Source organism: Neoarius graeffei, chromosome 10, assembly GCF_027579695.1.
Source record: "Neoarius graeffei isolate fNeoGra1 chromosome 10, fNeoGra1.pri, whole genome shotgun sequence".
Taxonomy (NCBI): domain Eukaryota; kingdom Metazoa; phylum Chordata; class Actinopteri; order Siluriformes; family Ariidae; genus Neoarius; species Neoarius graeffei.
The window spans coordinates 89441040-89463908 of NC_083578.1; the positions used below are offsets into that span (position 1 = coordinate 89441040).

A 22869-nucleotide genomic window follows, 5' to 3' on the forward strand; every position below is an offset into this window, starting at 1 on the left:
TGTAGTGATGAGTGTCGAAACTCGCTTCATTTCATCTTAAGCATGTGATCCGTGATGGCCAAAGCTTCGTTCCGTGCTCAACCCTGTGATCACGCAAAGCAGAAGTTGTAAACCAAAAAAAGTAGCCAACTTATCCCCCAGACTTTTGAACAAAACGCTGTACTGGTGAAGCTGGGTGGTGCATTCATGTTCATTAGACACTAAAGACTACTTGAATTTTTCTTATGTGCTTAAATTCTGATGCACTACATTCACTCAGTTAAAATGAACTATTTACTGATTTGACCACCAGGTGTCACTCATGTTCATCTTTTAGAAAAGTGAGTAATGAACCCGTTTTTGGGACACATTAAGATGAAGCTTCACTAATCCAGAGGAAAGGTCACATTTAAAAAAAAAAAATCTGAGAGCAGGTTTTGTTGATTCCTGTGTACTTCAGACCCCAGTATTCCCAATCTCAGATGTTTGTCAACTCTTGGATGGAACTCTTGATTCAACTCCTTTGGATGAACATTCAGACCCAATTCGATTATGAGCGACACTGTATAATTTAATCAAAAATCTTTTCAGCATCTAATCTGCTTCACAACATAAATCGATTCGTCTCCGTGTCGTTTAATGTTGCGTTCCTAAATTTGAATACCATAGCACTGAAACACGTGACTCACATCTTCTGTGTTATTGTTTATTCGAAACAAGTTCTCGTTTTTAGTTGGTTTGACAAAGGCAACCCGAAAGAGTCGACTCTTTATCAGTGAGTTGGAATTCCCAACATGAGTTCCAGTTTAGGAGGAGCGTGTAACTCAGTTTAGAAAGAAAGACAGACACATTCCTAATTGAGAAAATTGTTACTTTTGTGGTAATTTTCTTGATCTACCTGATTTTATGGCTTAAGACAAAGTTGGAATATTTACTCCACATCACCGGAGGAGGCGGGTGCACTGGTACAGCAGGTAACATCACCACCTTTCAGCTCCCTTTCCTGGGTCGAGCCGATCCTATGCTGACTTTCACATGGTCTCTGAGTCACCGCGTGGGTTTCCTTCGGGTTCACTGGTTTCCTCCTGTTCCCAAGAAACAACAGTCTGGAACTGAATGTGCAGTGCTCCCAGTGCCTTTGTGTATATGGAAATAAATGGTATGAGGATTGAGTACACATTCTGTACAACCTGTTTAAACAAACATACCTAACATACCAGCCGTCCTGCTCAGACAGACTGCACTTTATTTCTCCATGACGTTGCAACCATCCTGAAAATGTCACCATGTCAGATTTATTTTATTTATTTTTTAAAAACGCTCCAAGAATTTTAAGTCCTCACATACTCCCTTTATCATCATCATCATGACAACACAGAGTATGGAGCAGTGACGCACCACAAATAGGACCCTGGTACATAGGGGTGCGCGCACACACATACAGTTATGTGCAAAATAATAGCAGTCTAACATCACGAATGTGTTTAATTACTGATTTTGGCAGAAAAGATGATACAACATGGGGAAAAAATAGGTGTAGCCGAGTAACGAACAATCAACAGAATCAGTCATGACATACACTCTGCTAATTGGGTGTTAATACATAGGGCCAAATTGCTCAATTCTGATTGGTCGATCAAGGAGGGCTTTTTTTTTCCTTAACGCGGGGCTGTATTTCTGAAATGCTATTGGCTAGTTTGTTGCTTGGTTACGGTTACAAAATTAGCAAATTTTGTCAAAATGGCTGACTCTGCCGACTCAGTAATGCCGCGTTTCGCTATATTTGACGAAGAAATTTTAAACCAATTGAAAGCTGCAAGTGAAAATGGAAATACCAAAAAAAGTACAAATTGTTGGCTTTCCGTGTTTAAGAAACGGGCCACAGAGAGACAAATAAACGACTCTGTAGTGGCGTATGAATGCTGAGAGTTAGACAAGGTGCGATGGCAGTTTTATGCAGACGTGAGGAAAGAAAATGGGGAAAGCTACGAACCAGACTCTCAAAGTAACGCAGGCAGCATTGGATCGGCATCTGAGACGAGAGAAATATCCAGGATCAATCCTGAAATGTTATTTTTCAAGAATCACGAAAAGTCCTCGAGGGAAAGTGAGAGATTTGCAAAAACAAGGAATGCTTTAGAAACTGATTCAAACGTGCAAGATAGTCTCGCGCCCTGACTGGTTCAGAAAACTTGAATGGTTTCCGAAGTATGAATTTGGCCCTATATATTATAAACAAGTAATCGTATGGTTCCTTGTAAAATTAAGGATCAATTTCACTCGTGATTTCAAAGTTTTGAAATTGCCCAAGTCGCGAATTTTCAAAACTTCAAAATCACTCGTGAAATTAATCCTTAATTTTACTCAGCCCCATATGATTACCTATACTAATTGACTCATTTAATGAAAGGGGTGTATTCAAATTAATACCAGTGTGGAGTTCAATTAGTGAGGTCATTCATTCTGTGAAGAAACAGGTGTCAATTATGGCCCTTATTTAAAGGAGGAGGGCAGCAAATGTTTGTACCTGCTGCTTTTAGCCCTTGCTCAGTGAGTAAAATGGGTCGGTCCAGACATTGTACCAATCAAGAAGTTGATTGGAGAGGGGAAAACATGTATAAAGAAGTACAGAAAATAATTGACTGCTCAGCTAAAACGATCTCAAATGCTTTAAAATGGCAAACAAAACCCAAAACACGTGGTAGGAAAAGAAATCCTACCATCCGTGTAGATCATAAAATAAGAATAGCAAAGAAGCAGCCAATGATCATCTTCAGTTACCTGCGAGTACTGCAACAATCAGAAGACGCCTATGTGAAGCCAAACTATTTGCAAGAAACCCTTGTAAAAGTACCATTGCTGAAAAAAAGACGTGTTGAAAAGGTTACAGTTTGCCAAAGAACACATTGACTGGCCTAAAGAGAAGTGGTGCAACATTCTGTGGACAGATGAGAGCAAGATTGTTCCTATTGGGTCTAAAGGCCAGAGATAGTTTGTGAGACGACCCATAAACACTGAATTCAAGCCACAGTACACTGGAAAACATGGAGGTGCAAGCATAATGGTTTGGGGATGTTTCTTATACTTTGGAGTCGGGGCCCATTTATCGCATACCAGGCACCATGGACCAGTCTGAATATATCAAAATACTAGAAGAGGTCATGTTGCCTTATGCTGAAGAAGAAATGCCCTTGAAATGGGTATTTCAGCAGGACAACGACCCCAAACACACCAGCAAGCGGAAAACATCCTGGTTCCAGACCTCAATCTGATTGAGAATTTGTGGAGTGACCCCAAGAATGCAGAAGAACTGTGGAACGTAGTCCAGTCAGCTTGGGCTGGAATCTCTCTTCGCAGGTGTCAGATGTTAGTTGACTCCATGCCACACAGATGTAAAGCAGTTATCAGAAATAAAGGTTATACAACTAAATATTAGTTCAGTGATCAGCAGAAAAGCTAAATCTGTAAAATTTCAGTTTAAACATTCGAGTTTGTAAATGAAAATACAGACACTTTTTTTTTGAACAGCCTATTATTCTTTTTTTTCTTCATTTTCAGTTTAAAATTTGATATTGTGTTCATGTTTTCATTTGGAATTGAATGTGCAGTGCTCCTAGTGCCTTTGTGTATATGGAAATAAGTGCTATTATGAGGATTGAGCTTTTTCTTAGTTGTTTTAAACACACTGCTATTATTTTGCACACAAGTGTATATCCATTACACTCATTCACACCGAGTGGCAATTCAGTCAGAAATCTGCAGACTGTTGTTTTTTGGGAACTGAAGGAAACCCACGCGGTGACTCGGAGACCATGTGAAAGTCAGCATAGGATCGGCTCGACCCAGGAAAGGGAGCTGAAAGGTGGTGATGTTACCTGCTGTACCAGTGCACCCGCCTCCTCCGGTGATGTGGAGTAAATATTCCAACTTGTCTTAAGCCATAAAGTCAGGTAGATCAAGAAAATTACCACAAAAGTAACAGTTTTCTAAAACACTGTTGTGCCACATTTCCTCAATTAGGAAACTAGCTGCATGTGACATCACTGAAATGTAAACCGGGCTTGGTGTGTGTACGCACGCCCACGTGTACATGCTATCCTGATAAATATGAAAGAAAATACTTTTTCCTATTCTAACCTATCCACATAATTCCATCTACAGAAATGGAAGACATGTTCATGGAATGTGTGTGTGTGTGTGTGTGTGTGTGTAATTAAGGAGGGAATCATGATACAGAAGCGCTCAGTTCCTCTGGGCATGCATGAGAGATCAAACTGTGACGTTCTTTCATCCCACACACAGATCAACAAACAGAAGACAGAGAGGACGTTTCCATCACTGCATGTTGCGCAGCTGGTTGTAGACGTGCTCCAGGATTTGGGAGTAGGCCTGGTCTTTGGGGGCGTGGCCACTCAGGGACGCCTGAGAAAGAGAAAGTGTACAGACAGTCACTAACACGTCCAAGTACGTGGTTATGTGCAGGAAATAAAACTCTTGGGGCTGCACTGTTACAGGAAATTAAATCAACAATGAAGTGGAGGAACTATTACCACCCTGTGTTTTTTCTTTTTATCCATTTATAATTACATTTACGTTACACAGTCGTTCCCTCAACACACTTACAGAAAAACTCTGACGAAGCACTGACACTGGAGACTCCTTCCATGAATGTTAAACATTTCATTATATCCACGATTAAAAATAATGAATTGGCTCATCCGCTGTACAAGGATCTATGAATGAGCTGTTGCTATAGAAATGGTGTGTTTATAATACAGTGGTGCTTGAAAGTTTGTGAACCCTTTAGAATTTTCTATATTTCTGCATAAATATGACCTAAAACATCATCAGATTTTCACACAAGTCCTAAAAGTAGATAAAGAGAACCCAGTTAAACAAATGAGACAAAAATATTATACTTGGTCATTTATTTATTTATTGAGGAAAATGTTCCAATATTACATATCTGTGAGTGGTAAAAGTATGTGAACCTTTGCGTTCAGTATCTGGTGTGACCCCCTTGTGCAGCAATAACTGCAACTAAACGTTTGCGGTAACTGTTGATCAGTCCTGCACACCGGCTTGGAGGAATTTTAGCCCGTTCCTCCATACAGAACAGCTTCAACTCTGGGATGTTGGTGGGTTTCCTCACATGAACTGCTCGCTTCAGGTCCTTCCACAACATTTTCATTGGATTAAGGTCAGGACTTTGACTTGGCCATTCCAAAACATTAACTTTATTCTTCTTTAACCATTCTTTGGTAGAAAGACTTATGTGCTTAGGGTCGTTGTCTTGCTGCATGACCCACCTTCTCTTGAGATTCAGTTCATGGACAGATGTCCTGACATTTTCCTTTAGAATTCGCTGGTATAATTCAGAATTCATTGTTCCATCAATGATGGCAAGCCGTCCTGGCCCAGATGCAGCAAAACAGGCCCAAACCATGATACTACCACCACCATGTTTCACAGATGGGATAAGGTTCTTATGCTGGAATGCAGTGTTTTCCTTTCTCCAAATATAACGCTTCTCATTTAAGGCCCGGTCCCACTGGCCGATGGACACAAAACGTATGCAAAAAGGACACAGCGGACGAGCAAAATTTCAGGGGTGGCTCTATCCATTTTCATCCGCTCCAGAAATGGACAAAATTGGCGAAAACAGAACGGAAAAGAACGGACGTGGGTAGTATATAGCGGGGATGTTAAACGCATGTTCATAGGAAGCCTAGCGGATGAAAGCGGATGGAAGTGGATGACAGCTCCGAAGGGGTTACCGGTGATAACTGAGAAGCGGACGCATAGCAGATGAAAGGGATGCATCACGTACGCCTAACGGAAACAAAGGGGATGTTGCGCGGATGTATATCGGATGCAGACCGTTCACTGCGCATGCGGGGGGTATGAACTGCGTCTGCTCCGCGGATATAAAGGGATGCAGCACGCACGCCGTCAGCATAAAGCGGAAAGACGTGCTGGCGGCTACATCGATACATCTCTACTACTAGATGATTTTCTCCCCCTTTTTATACAAAATATCGATTGTCCGCTAGGTGTCCTTCTACATACTCTAGACATACTCCAGACATCCTAAATATACGAGATACATCCCAGATATAAACGCTTTGTCCGTTTTGAATACTTTATATACGAGATGCATACGCTTACATCCGTTCTATTTCCGTGCTACTAACGATGAATAGACGTTTCATGTACCTTATCTTTCCTCCCTCTTTCCATTTTCAGCTGCAGCGGATGCGAGTTGCGAGGATGCCCAGAGGATGCAGAGAGGATACAGCAGACGTTTAACGGATGATGACGGACATAGAACGTTTGTTGCTCGTATATGTCGCGGATTTACATCGTACACGGCGGAAAGTTCATCCGTTCTAAAAGTTTTGTGCAGCTCAAAACTTTTTGCGCGGATGAAATCACAGTGGACGGATGCTCGATGGATAGAGCGTATGAAGCACGTATGCAATGAGTACACAACGGATGCATAGCGTTTTCCAATGGATGGCAAAGATTTTTTTACGTTTTACATCCTCTTTGCATCCGTAAGTGCAGTGGGACCGGGCCTTTAAACCAAAAAGTTCTATTTTGGTCTCATCCATCCACAAAACATTTTTCCAATAGCCTTCTGGCTTGTCCACGTGATCTTTAGCAAACTGGAGATGAGCAGCAGTGTTCTTTTTGGAGAGCAGTGGCTTTCTCCTTGCAACCCTGCCATGCACACCATTGTTGTTCAGTGTTCTCCTGATGGTGGACTCATGAACATTAACATTAGCCAATGTGAGAGAGGCCTTCAGTTGCTTAGAAGTTACCCTGGGGTCCTTTGTGACCTCGCCGACTATCACATGCCTTGCTCTTGGAGTGATCTTTGTTGGTCGACCACTCCTGGGGAGGATAACAATGGTCTCGAATTTCCTCCATTTGTACACAATCTGTCTGACTGTGGATTGGTGGAGTCCAAACTCTTTAGAGATGGTTTTGTAACCTTTTCCAGCCTGATGAGCATCAACAACGCTTTTTCTGAGGTCCTCAGAAATCTCCTTTGCTCGTGCCATGATACACTTCCACAAACATATGTTGTGAAGCTCAGACTTTGATAGATCTCTGTTCTTTAAATAAAACAGGGTGCCCACTCACACCTGATTGTCATCCCATTGATTGAAAACACCTGACTCTAATTTCACCTTCAAATTAACTGCTAATCCTAGAGGTTCACATACTTTTGCCACTCACAGATATGCAATATTGGATCATTTTCCTCAATAAATAAATGACCAAGTATAATATTTTGTCTCATTTGTTTAACTGGGTTCTCTTTATCTACTTTTAGGACTTGTGTGAAAATCTGATGATGTTTTCGGTCACATTTATGCAGAAATATAGAAAATTCTAAAGGGTTCACAAACTTTCAAGCACCACTGTATAACTGATGTGCAGCTGCACTACTGTCAGAGCTGCTGTTCTAGAAAACTAATCAACACCTGACGACCAATTGGAACCCAGAGCAAAGCATGAAGACATTAAATATGTCTTGGCTGATTGAGGGAAAGAGGGATACTGTGCAAATGTAATCTGAGCTGAAAGTTGATTTTATTTTCTATTGTGAATAAATGGTTAAATGGATTAAAATGAAAGAATATTCTGGAATCAAGTGTTTCTGTGCCAACGTCTGGCCGAGTTTAGGGAAACGTTGTGTGTGTGGGCGTGGTGTGTGTTAATGAACCTTCATTTTCTCCAGGATCGATGTATCAGAACACCACATCTGATTAAAATTGACCAGGTCTGGAGCTGCTCGATAAAACTCCACCAGCATCATCTGCACACAAGGGTTCAGGTGTCATCAAAACACACAGTGATGATGATTCCCTTCAGGTCTATTCCACTAAGCCACCTGTACGACTGACTGAATTACACTCAGACTGACTGTATAAATCACATCACTGATATACTGTCACTAGTTTATTAGCTACACTCACTGCTAACTCAGTTTATTGACTAATATAAGAACAATCAGAAACTGACCCCAGATCTGTAGACGTGAGCATTCATTATATTGCATTAATGGCATTTAGCAGACACTCTTATCCAGAGTGACGTACAGCAGACCCGGAGCAGCCTGGGGAGCAGACCGGGGGGGTTAGGTGCCTTGCTCAAGGGCACTTCAGCCATTCCTGCTGGTCCAGGGAATCAAACCAACGACCTTTTGGTCCCAAAGCTGCTTCTATAACCATTAGGCCACGGCTTCCGCACTCACACACCTTCACACAAAGTCTCTTCCAGTTACTGCTACGTGTTAAATGATCGTACCATTTCATTGAGGACGTCTGTAGTGAGGAAGTTGTCCTGCACGTATGTGACTTCAACTGCCACTGGGATACCGTAATCATTCGGCCTTTGCTGAGAGAGAGAGAGAGAGAGGGGAAAGAGAAACAGTGAGAGATGGCAAGAGAGAGAAACAGCGAGAGGAAAAGAGAAACAGTGAGAGAAGGAAAGGGAAGCAGTGAGTGAGAGAGATAAAGGGAAATAGCAATAAAGATAGAGAGACCAAGAGAAACAGGGACAGAGAGAGAGAGACAAACAGAAGACAGCAAGACAAAGAGGTACCGGTATATTGACAGTGAGAGACGGACAGAAAAGAGAGAGAGAGCGAGCACATTTTTAAATGGTCATATTCCTTGTTTGGCTGCAGTGCAGTCACAGAAGGGTGGGTGATTTAACAAAAATCATAATATAATGATATTTCTACACGATATGCATCACAATATACAAGTTTGCTCACAAAGTGGAGAAGTGTGTTTTTAAAACCTGTACGCTTCAACATCTAATCAGCAGCTCTCCATCTGAGATAATTTTTTTTTTAAATATAAAAAAAAAAATCTAAAATGTCCAAAACATACATCATGAGACAATTTAGGTCATATCATACCGCCCAGCCCGAGAGCTCACTCTGATCATGTGACTCCGGAGAGTGGAAAACGTTCCCACATTCCCAAACTCACATTTTTTCTTTAGCAGAAACCTCGCTCAAACGAGCTGCACTTACTTCTGGAGGAGGAACCACCCAGAACGGCGTGATGGTCGACGCCACTCCCTGGTTGCCATGGTAATAAGGTCCTGTAAAATAACACAAGAGGTTCGAATTACAACAAAGAGCCAAATCTGAGTCCATCTTCTGATACATGAACAGATTAAAAACGTGTGTAACTGTTGATGTACTGAAATTGTCTGTGATGAGATGTTTATTTCTCACCACAGATGATGCCCAGGCAGGGCTGAAATCCGTTACTGCTGCCCTGGAGGCGGAGCTGGTGGTCCATCTGCGAATCAATGTCCTGCAGTGATGGGAGGGCGGGGCCTCGAGGGTGACTGTGGTACCAGCCTACCAATGAGAGCCCTCTCATGAACAGGTTCTGACAGATCTGCGCGCACACACACACGTATGTTAGTCAGGTGAAACTCATTCATTCGTTCATTTTCAACACCACGTCAGTGGATCCGGAGTCTATCCTGGGAAACACGGGGCGTGAGGTGGGAATGTGCACTGGTTCGAATGCCAGTCCATTACACACACACATTCACATCTGTGGACGATTTAGAGTTACCATTTCACTGACTGGCATGTTTTTGGATGGTGGGAGGAAAACAGAGAACATGGAGGAAACCAACACGGACCTCCACCGAGAGAGCAGACCTCCACCGAGGACTCTTCAATGATATGCAAATCTACAAACACGACCACTTTTTATATACACACACACACATCTGGATACATTTCCAAAACTGTTAAAATGATGTTTCTACATGTGTATCCCAGAGAATTCCTGGTCCCCATGAATGTGGACTGTGACATGAAGTTGTCATATTTCCACATTGGTTATGTTTTGTCACTATTGAACTTTATTGCCATCTAGTGGATTTTGAGATGTATGGCATTTTTGAGCTCAGACTTCCACCAAGGCCAAATGGTGCATCTCATAATGTTTGCGAAAGTGAAAATAAATTCCTAGATCTGCTCCATGACTTGGATCCACTCCAAAATTTAAAGGTTTCTTCCTTGGCCAATGCTGCACCCTTCCACCAAGTTTCATGGAAATTGGGTCAATCCAGCTTACAGGCAGACAAACGAACAAACCGCATGGAAAACAGAACCTGGCGAAGAGGTAACAAGAGAACTCCATACTGACGATAACCCGAGCTTGGGTTTGAACCGAAGACCCTGGAGCTGTGAGACAACAACGCTGCTCATCTAAGGTTTAAAGATGTTAGTATGACGAGATCTGTACTGACCTCTTCCTCCACAGCAGGTGCGGCGTCTCTGTCGGCCAATCGCGTGCGACATGGGAACGCTCGCAACACTGTCAGCACTGTCATGAAGAAATGAAAGAAGTTTTCCTCACAGCACTGATAAAGCCAATGAGATGCAGGTTTTATAGTGTGTATATATATACACATGGTATTTGCAGCGTGATGAGCGATGAAGCCTTACGCTGTGTTGTAGTGTCCCATCGGCCTCCGAGGTATCCCACCACCTCACTCGAGGTCAAGTGACAGTGAAAGTCCTGGGAAAAAAAAAGAGCGAGTAAAGCAGAGTACATCAGAAATAAATATATACAGTAGAAGCATCAGAGCCGATCAAAGAGCGATTTTAAGATAAACTTATGAGCACTGATGGAAATCAGACCCGCATTATTTTGTTATTTATGTGCTGTGCTGCTATGAGGAGGAGGAAGGTAAAAAAATCTTTAATGTTATCCTTAGTGTCTTCTCATCCTTTTGTACAATGTAGTAAAATCTTTTCTGATTTCTTGTTAAATTAATTGCGATGTGCAAAATAAATGCAGGATTCATTTCAAATGTTTAACTGGAAGCACGAAGCTGAGAAATAAAAATCAGTAACAAAATGTGACACAGAAATATGTAGATGATACAATACTTGGCTATTTTTTGTCTGTACGTTACATATACAGTGGCATGCAAAAGTTTGGGCACCCTTACTGAAAATGTCTGTTACTGTGAATAGTTAAGTGAGCAGAAGATGAACTGATCACCAAAAGGCATAAAGGTAAAGATGACACATTTCTTTTCAGCGTTTTCTGCAAGATGTGTGTATTATTTTTGCTTTGTACAATTGGAGAGTGAAAAAAAGAAAAGGAACGTCATGCGAAAGTTTGGGCACCCCAATACATTTGAGTTCTCAGGTAACTTTTACCAAGGTTCCAGACCTTAATTAGCTTATTGAGCTGTGGTTTGTTCAAATTCTTCGTTAGGAAAGGCCAGATGATGCAGATTTCAAAGCTGTATAAATTCTCTGACTCCTCAAACTTGTCCCTAAAATCAACAGCCATGGGCTCCTCTAAGCAACTCCCTCGCATTCTGAATAATAAAATAATTGATGTTCACAAAGCAGGAGAAGGCTACAAGAACGTAGCAAAGTGTTTTCAGGCAGCTGTTTCCTCAGATCGTAATGTTATTAAGAAATGGCAGTTAACAGAAACAGTGGAGATCAAGGTGAGGTCTGGAAGATGAAGAAAACTTTCTGAAAGCACTGCTCGTTGGATTGCTAGAAAGGCAAATAAAAAAAAAAAACCTGTTTGACTGCAAAAGACCTTCAGAGAGATTGAGCAGACCCTGGAGTGGTGGTGCACTGTTCTACTATGCAGCGACACCTGAACAAATATGACCTTCATGGAAGAGTCATCAGAAGAAAACCTTTCCTGCATCCTAGCCACAAAATTCAGCGTCTGAAGTTTGCAAATGAACATCTAAATAAGCCTGATGCATTTTGGAAACAAGTCCTGTGGACTGATGAAATCAAAATAGAACTTTTTGGCCACAATGTGTAAAGGTATGTTTGGAGAAAAAAGGTGCCAAATTCCAGGAAAAGAACACCTCTCCGACTCTGAAGCATGGGTGTGGATCCATCATGCTTTGGGGTTGTGTTGCAGCCAGTGGCACAGGGCACATTTCATTGGTCGAGGGAAGCATGGATTCGAATAAATACCAGCAAATTCTGGAAGCAAACATCACACCATCTGTAAAAAAGTTGAAGTTAAAAAGAGGACGGGTCCTACAATAAGACGATGATCCAAAACACACCTCAAAATCTACAATGGAATACCTCAAGAGGCCCAAGCTGAAGGTTTTGCCCGGGCCCTCACAATCCCCTGACCTAAACATCACTGAAAATCTGTGGATAGATCTCAAAAGAGCAGTGCGTGCAAGACCGCCCAGGAAACTTGTAGAACTGGAAGCCTTTTGCAAGGATGAATGTGTGAAAATCCTCCAGGTAAGAACTGAAAGATTATTAGGCCAAGTTTACATTAGACCGTATCTGTCTCGTTTTCTTCACGGATGCACTGTCCGTTTACATTAAAACACCTGGAAACGCCGGGAAACGGGAATCCGCCAGGGTCCACGTATTCAATCCAGATCGTGTCAGCTCCGGTGCTGTGTAAACATTGAGAATACGCGGATACGCTGTGCTGAGCTCTAGCTGGCGTTGTCATTGGACAACGTCACTGTGACATCCACCTTCCTGATTCGCTGGCGTTGGTCATGTGACACGACTGCTGAAAAACGGCGTGGACTTCCGCCTTGTATCACCTTTCATTAAAGAGTATAAAAGTATGAAAATACTGCAAATACTGATGCAAATACTGCCCATTGTGTAGTTATGATGGTCTTTAGGCTTACCATCCTTCCACTTGCAAGTGGTGAGTGACTTGCGCACAGCGGCTCAGTCCCGAATCACTGCTCGTGCGCTTCACTCGCGCGCTCTGTGAGCTGCGCAGGGCCGGAGTGCGCACCCTCCAGAGGGCACTCGCTGTTCAGGGCGGAGTGATTTGGAGCGCAGCCGCTGAGGAGGAAGCGATGAGCCGCACTGACACATTTCAACTTACGTGCCGAATTAGTCATGTGATTAGCGTATCCGTGTATTGGCGTTGCTGTGTGCACGCGAATTGTGTATTGGCGTTGCTGTGTGCACGCTAATCGTTTTTAAAAACGTTAATCTGATGATCCGCTGATACGGTCTAATGTAAACCCCACCTTAGCCAGCTACAAAAAGTGTTTACAAGCTGTGATACTTGCCAAAGGGGGTGTGACTAGGTACTAACCATGCAGGGTGCCCAAACTTTTGCTTCGGGCCCTTTTCCTTTTTTGTCATTTTGAAAATGTAAAAGATGAAAATAAAAAAAATTGTTTCTGCTTAAAATATAAAGGGAATGAGTCATCTTTAACTTTACGCCTTTTGGAGATCATTTCATCTTCAACTTGCTCAACTGTTCACAGTAACAGCAATTTTGACCAGGGGTGCACAAACTTTTGCATACCACTGTATATGAGAGAGAGAGGATATTACACTGTGGTGTGAAGATATGAAGTTTATCTTCGAGTGATGAATGTATACATCACGAGTCAGCGAAGTGAACAAGTGAAAACAGTTTCTACACAAAAAGATGAACTTCATATCTTCAATCCAACGTGTGATTTTCTTTTTATTATATCAACACATTCACAAACAAAAAGTCCCCACGTTTATCAAAACATCAATTTATCATTGATTTCCTCACGAGTGACAGAGATTTATGTCCTGGTTTTGGTTCTCCGTGTCCTGGATGGAGCTCGGATGAATAATACGAGTGTCAGCGTTTACCATGAGCAGCAGGACGTTGCTGGAGACGGCGACGTTAAACGGCTGGAAGCGGTTGATGGCGGAGAAAGCTGACAGCTCCACCAGTGTGTGAGGATCTCTGAGGACAGGTCAATACATCACTTTTACTCATATATCAATGATCATATCTTGAGTCACATTTATCTAATATTCATATCACTATGAGAAAATTGAAATATAAGATTTATAATATACAGTGGCGCCTGCACTTTAACAAGGACAATAAAATCTGTTGTACATGCGTGACTACATTACATCATTATCTTTCCCACAGACACAGAGTGAGACAGGTTTCCCAGCAACTCTACGCTGCAGTAAATACCGTCATTGTAATTTATTCTGTCTTCTGTCTGGATCTCATTCAAAGTGAGTAAACAACAGCGGAACACTTCATTACACTGAAATGATATGTGGCTGTGTGTGTATATGACTCGATATAATCCTGTATTACAGGATAAATGGAATTACAGGTTTATTACCTGGCGATGTCTCTGGTTCCCAGTGTGCAGTATCTGACAGGGATTCTCTCTCTGTCTCCTCTCCTGTGCACCACACTAACATCTGGAACACACACACCACTGGATTTTTCCCCAAAATGCACAATCTCTTCTCAGCAGGCAGCTTAGTTTTGTGCACCTTTTTAAATGTATAATTTTTTTGTAAAAAAAGTATGTTGTATTTTTAAAATAAATAAATACGTAAGTATGTAAATGAATGAATGAATATCATTGTTGGCAAGTTGCTGTGGTGTAAGAGGAATAAAACACTCCATTACTTGTCGTTATGAAACATGACCCTATATTACATCACAGATCAACAAATCCTTAGTTTAATTTAATCCTTGTTGGTGCGTTTCAGCCTTTCTGCATTAAAGTAAACGCCGCTGTTAAATAAACATCTACAATGTTCAGTTTATTCATCGCTCATTTTGCTCACCGTGGAACTCTGGTCTGGACTTCCTGTTTCTTTCGTCTGTTGGAATAGTCGTCTTCCCGTCCTCATCTTCATCGTCTCCCATCTCGTCGTCCTCTCCTTCACTGGCCAGGCTCTGACAGCACACACACACACACACACACAGAGAACAGGGTACATTACAAATTAACTTGTCTAATAATTCTAACTTGTCCATCTCAGCAGTTGCTATAGTCCAGAATATACGGTAATGCTGGTGATCCTGTACTTTGGATGTTAGTGAGAGTGCCGAGTTTCCCCTCACCATGTCCGCACTGGGCTGGTATTTACGCAGCCAACTGGTTTTGTATTGGGCGAGTTTCTGACCGCGGTAGCGCACCGACGCCCAGCCGCAGCCCGACTTCTTTGCAGGATTCACCAGGCGCTTGCAGTGTGTGGCCCAGGCGCTCGGGGAGTTGAAGATCTGCCCCGTTTCCACCCAACGGATCTTCCCATCGGTCAGCAGGTCACCCACAAAGTTCTTCCCCTATAGAGATGATGATGAAAGAGAAAGCATCAAGCGGTATGAAAAAAATAATAATAATAATCACCACCACACCATGATACTTGAAGACATTTCTACAGTACGATACACAGCATGCACTACATTTACTAAGAAACTGTTGCTTTAAAGAAAAGAACCTGTGCAACGGAAAAGTGTTCAGAGATCGTGTTCTCTCTCTCTCTCGTCTATCACAGGAACACTAACCAATTGTGGGCGTCTGTGAGAACTCATGTATGCAGAAGAGGGCAGATAGCGTCTTCCTCTGTTGCCCCTTTTCCACCAAAGCAGTTCCAGGGCTGGTTCGGGGCCAGTGCTTAGTTTGGAACCGGGTTTTCTGTTTCCACTGACAAAGAACTGGCTCTGGGACCAGAAAACCCGGTTCCAGGCTAGCACCAGCTCTCTGCTGGGCCAGAGGAAAGAACCGCTTACGTCAGCGGGGGGGCGGAGTTGTTAAGACCAACAACAATAACAAGACCGCGAAAGATCGCCATTTTTAAGCGGCGAGAAGCAGCAGCTGTACAAACGCGAAGTCATCCATTATTATTATTGTTATTGTTGCTGCTGCTTCTTCCGTGTTGTTTTTGCTTTGATATTCGCGCCAAGGTTTATGTAAACGTAGCGACGTAAGTGACGTATACAGCGACGTAAGTGACGTGGCTCCGCTTAGCACCACGAGCTATGGAAAAGCAAACTGGTTCTCAAGTTGAATGAGTTGTGAACCAGCACCAGCACCGAACCAGCCCTGGAACTGATTTGGTGGAAAAGGGGTATGGGTGTTTAGCTGCACTGTGACGTAGTCAGAGCAACAGTTCGGAATAAATGCAGCAGCTTCACGAGTCTCAGAGGAAACGAGCGCTAAACTTCATCCTCAGTGGTTAATTAGCAGTCATGTGATCGATGGAGAAGTTGGTGGGAATTGGGAAATAAGCACGTTGGGAGAAAATGGGGCAAAAATCCAGAAAAAAGGAGCTGTGTAAAACTAAGTTTGAAAAAAATATTAACAATTAAAAGGATGGAAAAAAATCTAGATTCAAGGAAAAAAAAAAAAACATGAAAAATTAAGAAGACTAGATGATGGAGCAGACCAGGGGTTTTAAAGGGCGGTGTTCAGGCCCGCACTGTTTTGTTTGTTTGTTTGTTTTAAATTATACGGTACAAAGAATGTAACTTTATTAACAGTGTCATAGAACAAACAAATACATAATTACAAATTAACTGGCATCAAATCCAATAATAAAAGTGCAACAGTTTTCCAACAAGTCAACTTTTTTCATACCCCCGCTCCGAAGGACGGGGTTATACTGGTTTACCTCTGTCTGTCCGTCCGTCCGAAACACCCTTTTTCTCAGCAACCACAAATCATAGCCACTTGGTACCGAGTTTCAGCTTGGGGTTCTATACCGTGTCGCACATCGACTTCCTGTTTACCAACTGAATGTATTTACGAAACATATAGCATAGATTTACAAAATTTTCGTAACACTTTTCTCAGCAACTACAATTCACAACTGCTTGATATTTGGTACCGAGCTTCAGCTTGGGCTTCTACACCGTGTCTACCGTTTTCAGGTCTGTTACACATCAACTTCCTGTTTACCGACTGAATGTATTTACGAAACGTGTACCGTGGATTTTGACACTATTTCAAGAAGCAAAATGCTGTTTCAGAAGGACAGTTTACCAGGATGCTGTTTGAAATCCCTGGGGAGAGACGCTGCTCTTTACTCACGTGTTTCAAGGTTCATTATTTGCTGAAGTCAACATTCATAATAAAAGTGTCCTATTCCGCCGATTGCTTATGTTCTGATATAAGTGAGAGCGGGGGATACGTCAGTGAGCAGTCACTCACAGTTGATCTTGTGATTTTTTTTTTTAACAGTAGAGCCAATTCCCTACAGGTGTGGGGCAACAAAGCCTCAGGAGACGAGTTTCAGTTTCTATTTCATTTTCCTGGGTTCAGTGATCACGCGTTCTGATTGGCTCCTGAGTAATCTGCAATAATCAGAACCAGAATAGAGCTTATTGCCGAGTCCGTTCTCACGGAATGAAGATGACTGTGAAATGAAATGTGCAAAAATCACAGTTCAGAGAGGAAGCGCATTAATGTTACAGAATGAGAGCGAGTTTAATGTCTGAGATGCTGGTGATAAATTCCATGTCATGGGGCCTTATACCCCTTTTTGCTCTCTATTACTATAAAGTCGAAAGAGAAGGCTGAGAGTTCGTGTATCCATAAATACCAGGTAGTGTATGGACAGGACGGCGTCTCCCGGCTCCACCAGGCCATCTTTAAGCAGCACGCGTAGTGTGATTCCTCTCCGAGTCAGCACCGATCCTCGTCCAGACGACACTCGGAGCTCGGCTTCTTCTCCTCCACTCAGCTCATCATCATCCTCATCCACTCCTTCATCCGCCAGCTGAGGAGACGATGGTGGCTCAGAACCTGAGTACGGAGACAGCAAAATGCACGGTACTTCTAGCTGGTGATGTTGATCAACAGTCTTTTAGGTCAGTGCTAAAACATGTCCAAAATAGGGGTTTAAACACGTCACTTCCTGGATATACTCAAACACATATTAAAGCTGCGTCCCAAAACCAAAACTGATGATTCCTTGATCTGACCTCCTTCAGGTCAGACTTGGATCCAAGTCTGGATTCAGTTCATTGTGTTTGTATGCAGGAGTATTTTTACTGTAACATGGTATAAACATCCCACTTCTCCCAAAACGAGTCGTCTTAATTCAGTAAACGACGAGTGCAAATAAATTCCTTGCATGGAAGTCGACAGCAATTGAAAAACGTCGAGGTGATGAAGAATCTTGTTGTGGCTAAAACATTAACTTTTAATCATGTAATATGTCTGAAGATTCTCAGTCATCCAGGTCATAGTAAACTGTGGGTGGTAAAAGAGAGCAACTGGACTTGCTTGAAATCTGTTCTGATATAAGTGAGAGCGCGGGGGGGGGGGGGGGATACGCAAGTGAGCAGGAGCAAGTCCAGCTGCTCTCTTTTACCACCCACAATTTAATCATGTAATGTTTTAATGAAGAATAATTTAGTTTATTGTATCCACATTCACTGGATATGAGCAATTGTGCACTCTGATTGGCTACTCTACTACTAGGATATCAGCTCATATACCATCAGTAGAGAAAAACAAAGTGGTGGAGCGTGCTGCTGAATCAACCGAGGATGAAATAAAAACTCGACTTGAAAACAACAACAACAAAAAAACAACAAAAGTGCAACAAAACATGGAATAAAAGTATTTGATGGTAAGAACATATCTTTTTTTCCTTCTTCCAATAATAATAATAATAATTATTATTATTATTACTACTATTATAGCATTTTCACCAATTGCTCCTGTCATTTTGCTGCTTTGTTTACATTCTAAGTGGAAATTATTCTGTCGGACGTTTTGTATAAAGTTCTTATTTTTCAAATTTGCAAAAAAAAAATTTTAAATGCTCCGTTTCTCAAAATTCAGTAAATGTGGATAGAATAAAAGTTATTCCACTCACTCAATCTCATCGTACGTGGATTACAGACAACTCAGTGCTACGCGCCTTGTCAGCTATCAGCTCATGTACGACTTGATTTTGTGGAATAACTGTTCAATATAGGAAACAGTGAATTTTGATGATGCTGAAACCAAATCAGTTTTAAACCAAAGCTGAACAACTACAGGTGGTTCTGAGGCTCATCGTTCCACAAAAGATTCTCAGTGAGACAGATTTCCATTTATTCACGAGCTCCAGAAGTGTCAGACACCAAATATCTTCTTTTTCTGATTAACTGTATTTGGAGTAAAGTGGAAAAAACAACAAAAACACTGAGAAAATGTGATCCTGTGCTGGAACGATCCTCTGATGAGATGAGAGGAGGAAAGGAGATGAGATGAGGAGAGGAGGAGATGAGGAGAGGAGATGAGGAGAGAGGATGAGAGGAGATGAGGAGAGATGAGAGGAAAGATGAGGAGAGGAGGAGAGATGAGGAGAGATGAGGAAAGGAGAGATGAGGAGAGATGAGGAAAGGAGAGATGAGATGAGGATGAGAGGAGGAAAGGAGAGGATGAGAGGAGGAGAGATGAGGAAAGGAGATGAGGAGCGAGGAGAGGAGAGATGAGGAAAGATGAGGAGAGGAGGAGAGATGAGGAGAGATGAGGAAAGGAGAGATGAGGAGAGATGAGGAAAGGAGAGATGAGATGAGATGAGGATGAGAGGAGGAAAGGAGAGGATGAGAGGAGGAGAGATGAGGAAAGTAGATGAGAAATGAGATGAGGAGAGATGAGGAAAGGAGAGATGAGGAGAGATGAGATGAGGAGAGGAGACAGGCCCGGCGCCGTGGGGGGGGGCGAAAGGGGGCGTCGCCCCCTCGTGGCTACAGCCCCGCCCCCTCAACGGAGACTCAGATCACTTAATTGTTTTGTTATTGTGGGTGTAGACTGTGTGTGAAATGCTGACAGCCGCGCACACACACACCTGTGATAAGGACAGGGGGCGGGGTCGTGTGGGCGGGCGGGGGTTTTACATGTACACTTACAGGTGCACTGTCTCTGCAATATCCTGTAATATGCAGTCAGTTTCCGGGAGTAGTCTTTCCCCCTCCGAATTAAACCAATTCAATCACAATATTGTGAATCCATTTTCTTTCTTTGTAGGCTAAGTTTATCTCCGTTTCTGTTGGTGTGTGTGTTCAGTGGCGATCCTAGAGTGATTTACTCCCCGGGCGAAACCCCCTGCTGCCCCCCCCCCCTTGTTTTTGTTTTTTTCGGGGTTTTTTTGGGGACCTTTTTTTTTTCGCGCCCGCGCTCGTGCCCCCCCCGTTGGGCTCTGTATTAGCCAACAGAATGTTAACAGCTTTACATGGTCGTTTAAACATTTCTCGTCGTGTGTTGTACGTCGCGGACGCGGCCCGTTATAAACTTGCTGTTACCAGAATGGCAATGATCAAGCCGTAATGTATTACTGAAGACTCTGTGTAATGTCATAGCAGTGCAGTACTATGGTAGTAAAGTCTTTTTGATGACTAGTACAACGTTCCGCTGGCGGGATTGTGCATATTATGGGGCTACGACAAGTTAGGCACACACACACACACACACACACACTGATGACGTCACCTGCGCAACTTTGGTATTGGGCTTCCCCATCCAAAATGTTCACCCCCCCCCCCTTGTTTTTTTTTCGGGGGTTTATTTGGGGGGACCTTTTTTTGGGACCTTTTTTTTTTCGCGCCCGCGCTCGTGCCGCCCCCCCCCCGCGATGCTCGGACCGCCCCCAGGACCGCCCCTGTATGTGTTCATATATGGTCCGCTTTGTGGGCAAATAGCGTAAGAATATGTGTCGTTGACGTCACCCTGGCCCATGCAGCGGGGGTGAAAATTCATCACTTCAGAGTGTTTAGTCCCCTACACGCCTAAACTGGGATCGCGGATTAAGTGGTTCGCGTTGACTCGGTGCGAGTCAGGAAGGCTATTACTGGTGCCGCCGCGGGGTCTGTTGAGTTTTTTAAATTATGATTTTGGCCGCCGAGCCAAGTACCTTAGACTTGCATTGGCGTTTTGTTTTCATGCCGCGGAGCTATTTGTATGTATTTTAAATGTAAAGGACTTGCCTGTAGGTTTGTGTGTGTTGTTTTATGTTTGGCATCTTTCCGGTTGTGTCTGTGAGAAGATCGGAGGGGAGGGGTAACAGGAGGGGAGGGGTAACAGGAGGGGAGGGGTAACAGGTGGGCACGGGGGCTGATAAAGCGCAGCTGCCCTGGTAATATGCCACATGATTTTCCTGGACTAAAGCAACCTCCGGGGCCGTGGTGGTTTTGTGGTTGGCGCAGTTAATTGTTTGAAACACGCTGTCAGACCGCCATCACTACTACACACTATATGAAAAGTATTTGCCCCCTTGCGATTAATAATTGCCCCCTTAGTAAACTGTTCCTGGCGCCGGGCCGGAGAGATGAGGAGAGGAGATGAGAGGGATGAAAGCAAAAGCAAAAGCCAGCCAGTGTGTATGAACTGGAAAAAAAACTGCAACAGGAAACCATGTGCAACAGGAAACAGTGTGTTGTGATGCTGATTTTTCTAATAAATGCAAAAAGAGCTCATGGATCAGTGCAGGACTGTTCAGTGTTTACTCTGCTCCTTGTGTGCAGCCAAATTACACAGACATTCCAAATTACACAGACATTCCAAATTACACAGAGATTCCAAAATACACAGAGATTCCAAAATACACAGAGATTCCAAAATACAGAGATTCCAAATTACACTCAGCTCAGAGTTCTTACTGTTTACCCCACAGCCCCAATGCCCCTCTGGGTGTGATGCCTAAAGCTATCAGACTCTCTTCCTCCAGCGCTGCTGCTGTGTGTATAACTGAGTGGAGTGATGCTCTGCTCTTTGTTCTCTCCTCGGCCTGCTGGACTTTAATATCAATCACACTTTCAACACACACTCTCTCTCTCTCTCTCTCTCTCTCTCTCATGCTGTCGGATCAGTTCTCACCCATTCCACCGCTTTTACTTTCCAGCTCTCCGATTACAGGCTGCTTTTCTCTCTCGGCTAATTTCGCCGTCTGTGGTGAAGCTGTTACTGAAATAAAAGGCCTGGGCTCCGTCCCAAACCGCACACTACCCTCCCAAACCGCACACTACCCTCCCGACACAGCCGCTTCAGCTCCCCGCACTGCGAGACCGGGACTGCGCGGTTTGGCACGTAGCCATGGCGACCGCTGCTCTCGCGGTATTTCAGTGTTGTGGCTGTTTTAGTGCGGAAGTGTGCAGATTTAGAAGTCGAAAAATACAATAAGAGTGCTGTTATTAAGGTGTACGAACGTTTATAAAGTCAATTTATGTTCCTTTGTGGCTAAAATACCTTCCCTTCCCTTTATCTCTGTACCCGCTATTCCGCCATATTTTTATCCTCAATCACAACAGCAACAACAAAAAAAAAAAACCACCCTTGCGTTTCGGAATTGTCGATTCGACACGCCGTAATGAACTGAAACAAGTTACACCAAGTCTAATCTTAACTTCCGGACTGAATTTAGTTTGTGGTGATTTATATATTCGGAGTTGTGACATTTTCTAACTGGTTTACAGCGAACACAGTTTTAGTCAAGTTGAATAAAAGTAAGGCTGTGCGTTATAATAGGACAGTTACGGTAATGCGAAATGGCTTGCTTTACATCATTCAGCCACTAGATGGCGACTTATTTATTTATTTATCTATCTGTTTAAATAACTGAATGAAATGAATCAAATCAAATCTGTAATAACTTTTGCAGCTTTGGTAAGTCTGGTACTTTGTGCTGTTTAAACGTTTATTTATAACTTTTATAACATAACATTTATTTTAGCACGACCTTCGTGTTTCTGGTGTGTAAATGATTTTTCTTCCACTACAATATTCTTTAAATAAAAAAAAAAATAAATAAAATTACACATGATGGATTTTTTTTTCTTAAATCAACCCAAAGGTCATGATGTGATTTGTTTGGTGTCTTTGCTTCTATGAATGAATTCAGATGTATTGGGACAGCTTCTGGATTTCTGTCTTGTCTTAGCTTACTTGCTCTTAATAAAATAAAATAAAAATCCCCTAAAACATGATTCTAAAATCATGAAGGTGTTGACCTTTTAAATGTGAATGAATAATATTTATATTGTATCTTAAAATTGTTTTAATGACATGCTTGATAATTTGGGCCATAACTTTTCATCAGTTTGTGCCTTTATTATTATTATT

The 22869-nt window shown here is 42.6% G+C and overlaps 1 protein-coding gene and 1 long non-coding RNA gene across 2 annotated transcripts; one reads left to right on the plus strand and one right to left on the minus strand.

Moving 5' to 3' along the window:
* Positions 1 to 1011: 1011 nt before the first annotated feature.
* mpnd (MPN domain containing) lies at positions 1012 to 22042 on the minus strand. The gene is made up of 13 exons (XM_060932580.1): positions 21628 to 22042; positions 17360 to 17562; positions 14880 to 15101; positions 14600 to 14711; positions 14143 to 14224; positions 13646 to 13742; positions 10478 to 10550; positions 10279 to 10355; positions 9242 to 9410; positions 9035 to 9105; positions 8299 to 8388; positions 7715 to 7807; positions 1012 to 4401 (listed from the first exon to the last, which is right to left on the minus strand). The coding sequence occupies exons 1-13, from the start codon at positions 21629 to 21631 to the stop codon at positions 4315 to 4317; spliced, it is 1380 nt and encodes a 459-aa protein (XP_060788563.1). The 5' UTR covers positions 21632 to 22042; the 3' UTR covers positions 1012 to 4314.
* On the plus strand, positions 13514 to 14306 carry LOC132893439 (uncharacterized). The gene is made up of 3 exons (XR_009655560.1): positions 13514 to 13752; positions 13938 to 14029; positions 14117 to 14306. It is a non-coding gene; the product is annotated as an uncharacterized LOC132893439 (long non-coding RNA).
* Positions 22043 to 22869: the final 827 nt, after the last annotated feature.

What these genes read in the sequence shown, in the direction of transcription:
- mpnd (XM_060932580.1), bottom strand. An exon ending in GTCCAGACCAGAGTTCCACG is followed by an intron (nt 14,225 to 14,599) that starts GTGAGCAAAATG and finishes TGTGTGTTCCAG; the next exon opens with ATGTTAGTGTGGTGCACAGG. An exon ending in CTGCCTGGGCATCATCTGTG is followed by an intron (nt 9,106 to 9,241) that starts GTGAGAAATAAA and finishes GTTATTTTACAG; the next exon opens with GACCTTATTACCATGGCAAC.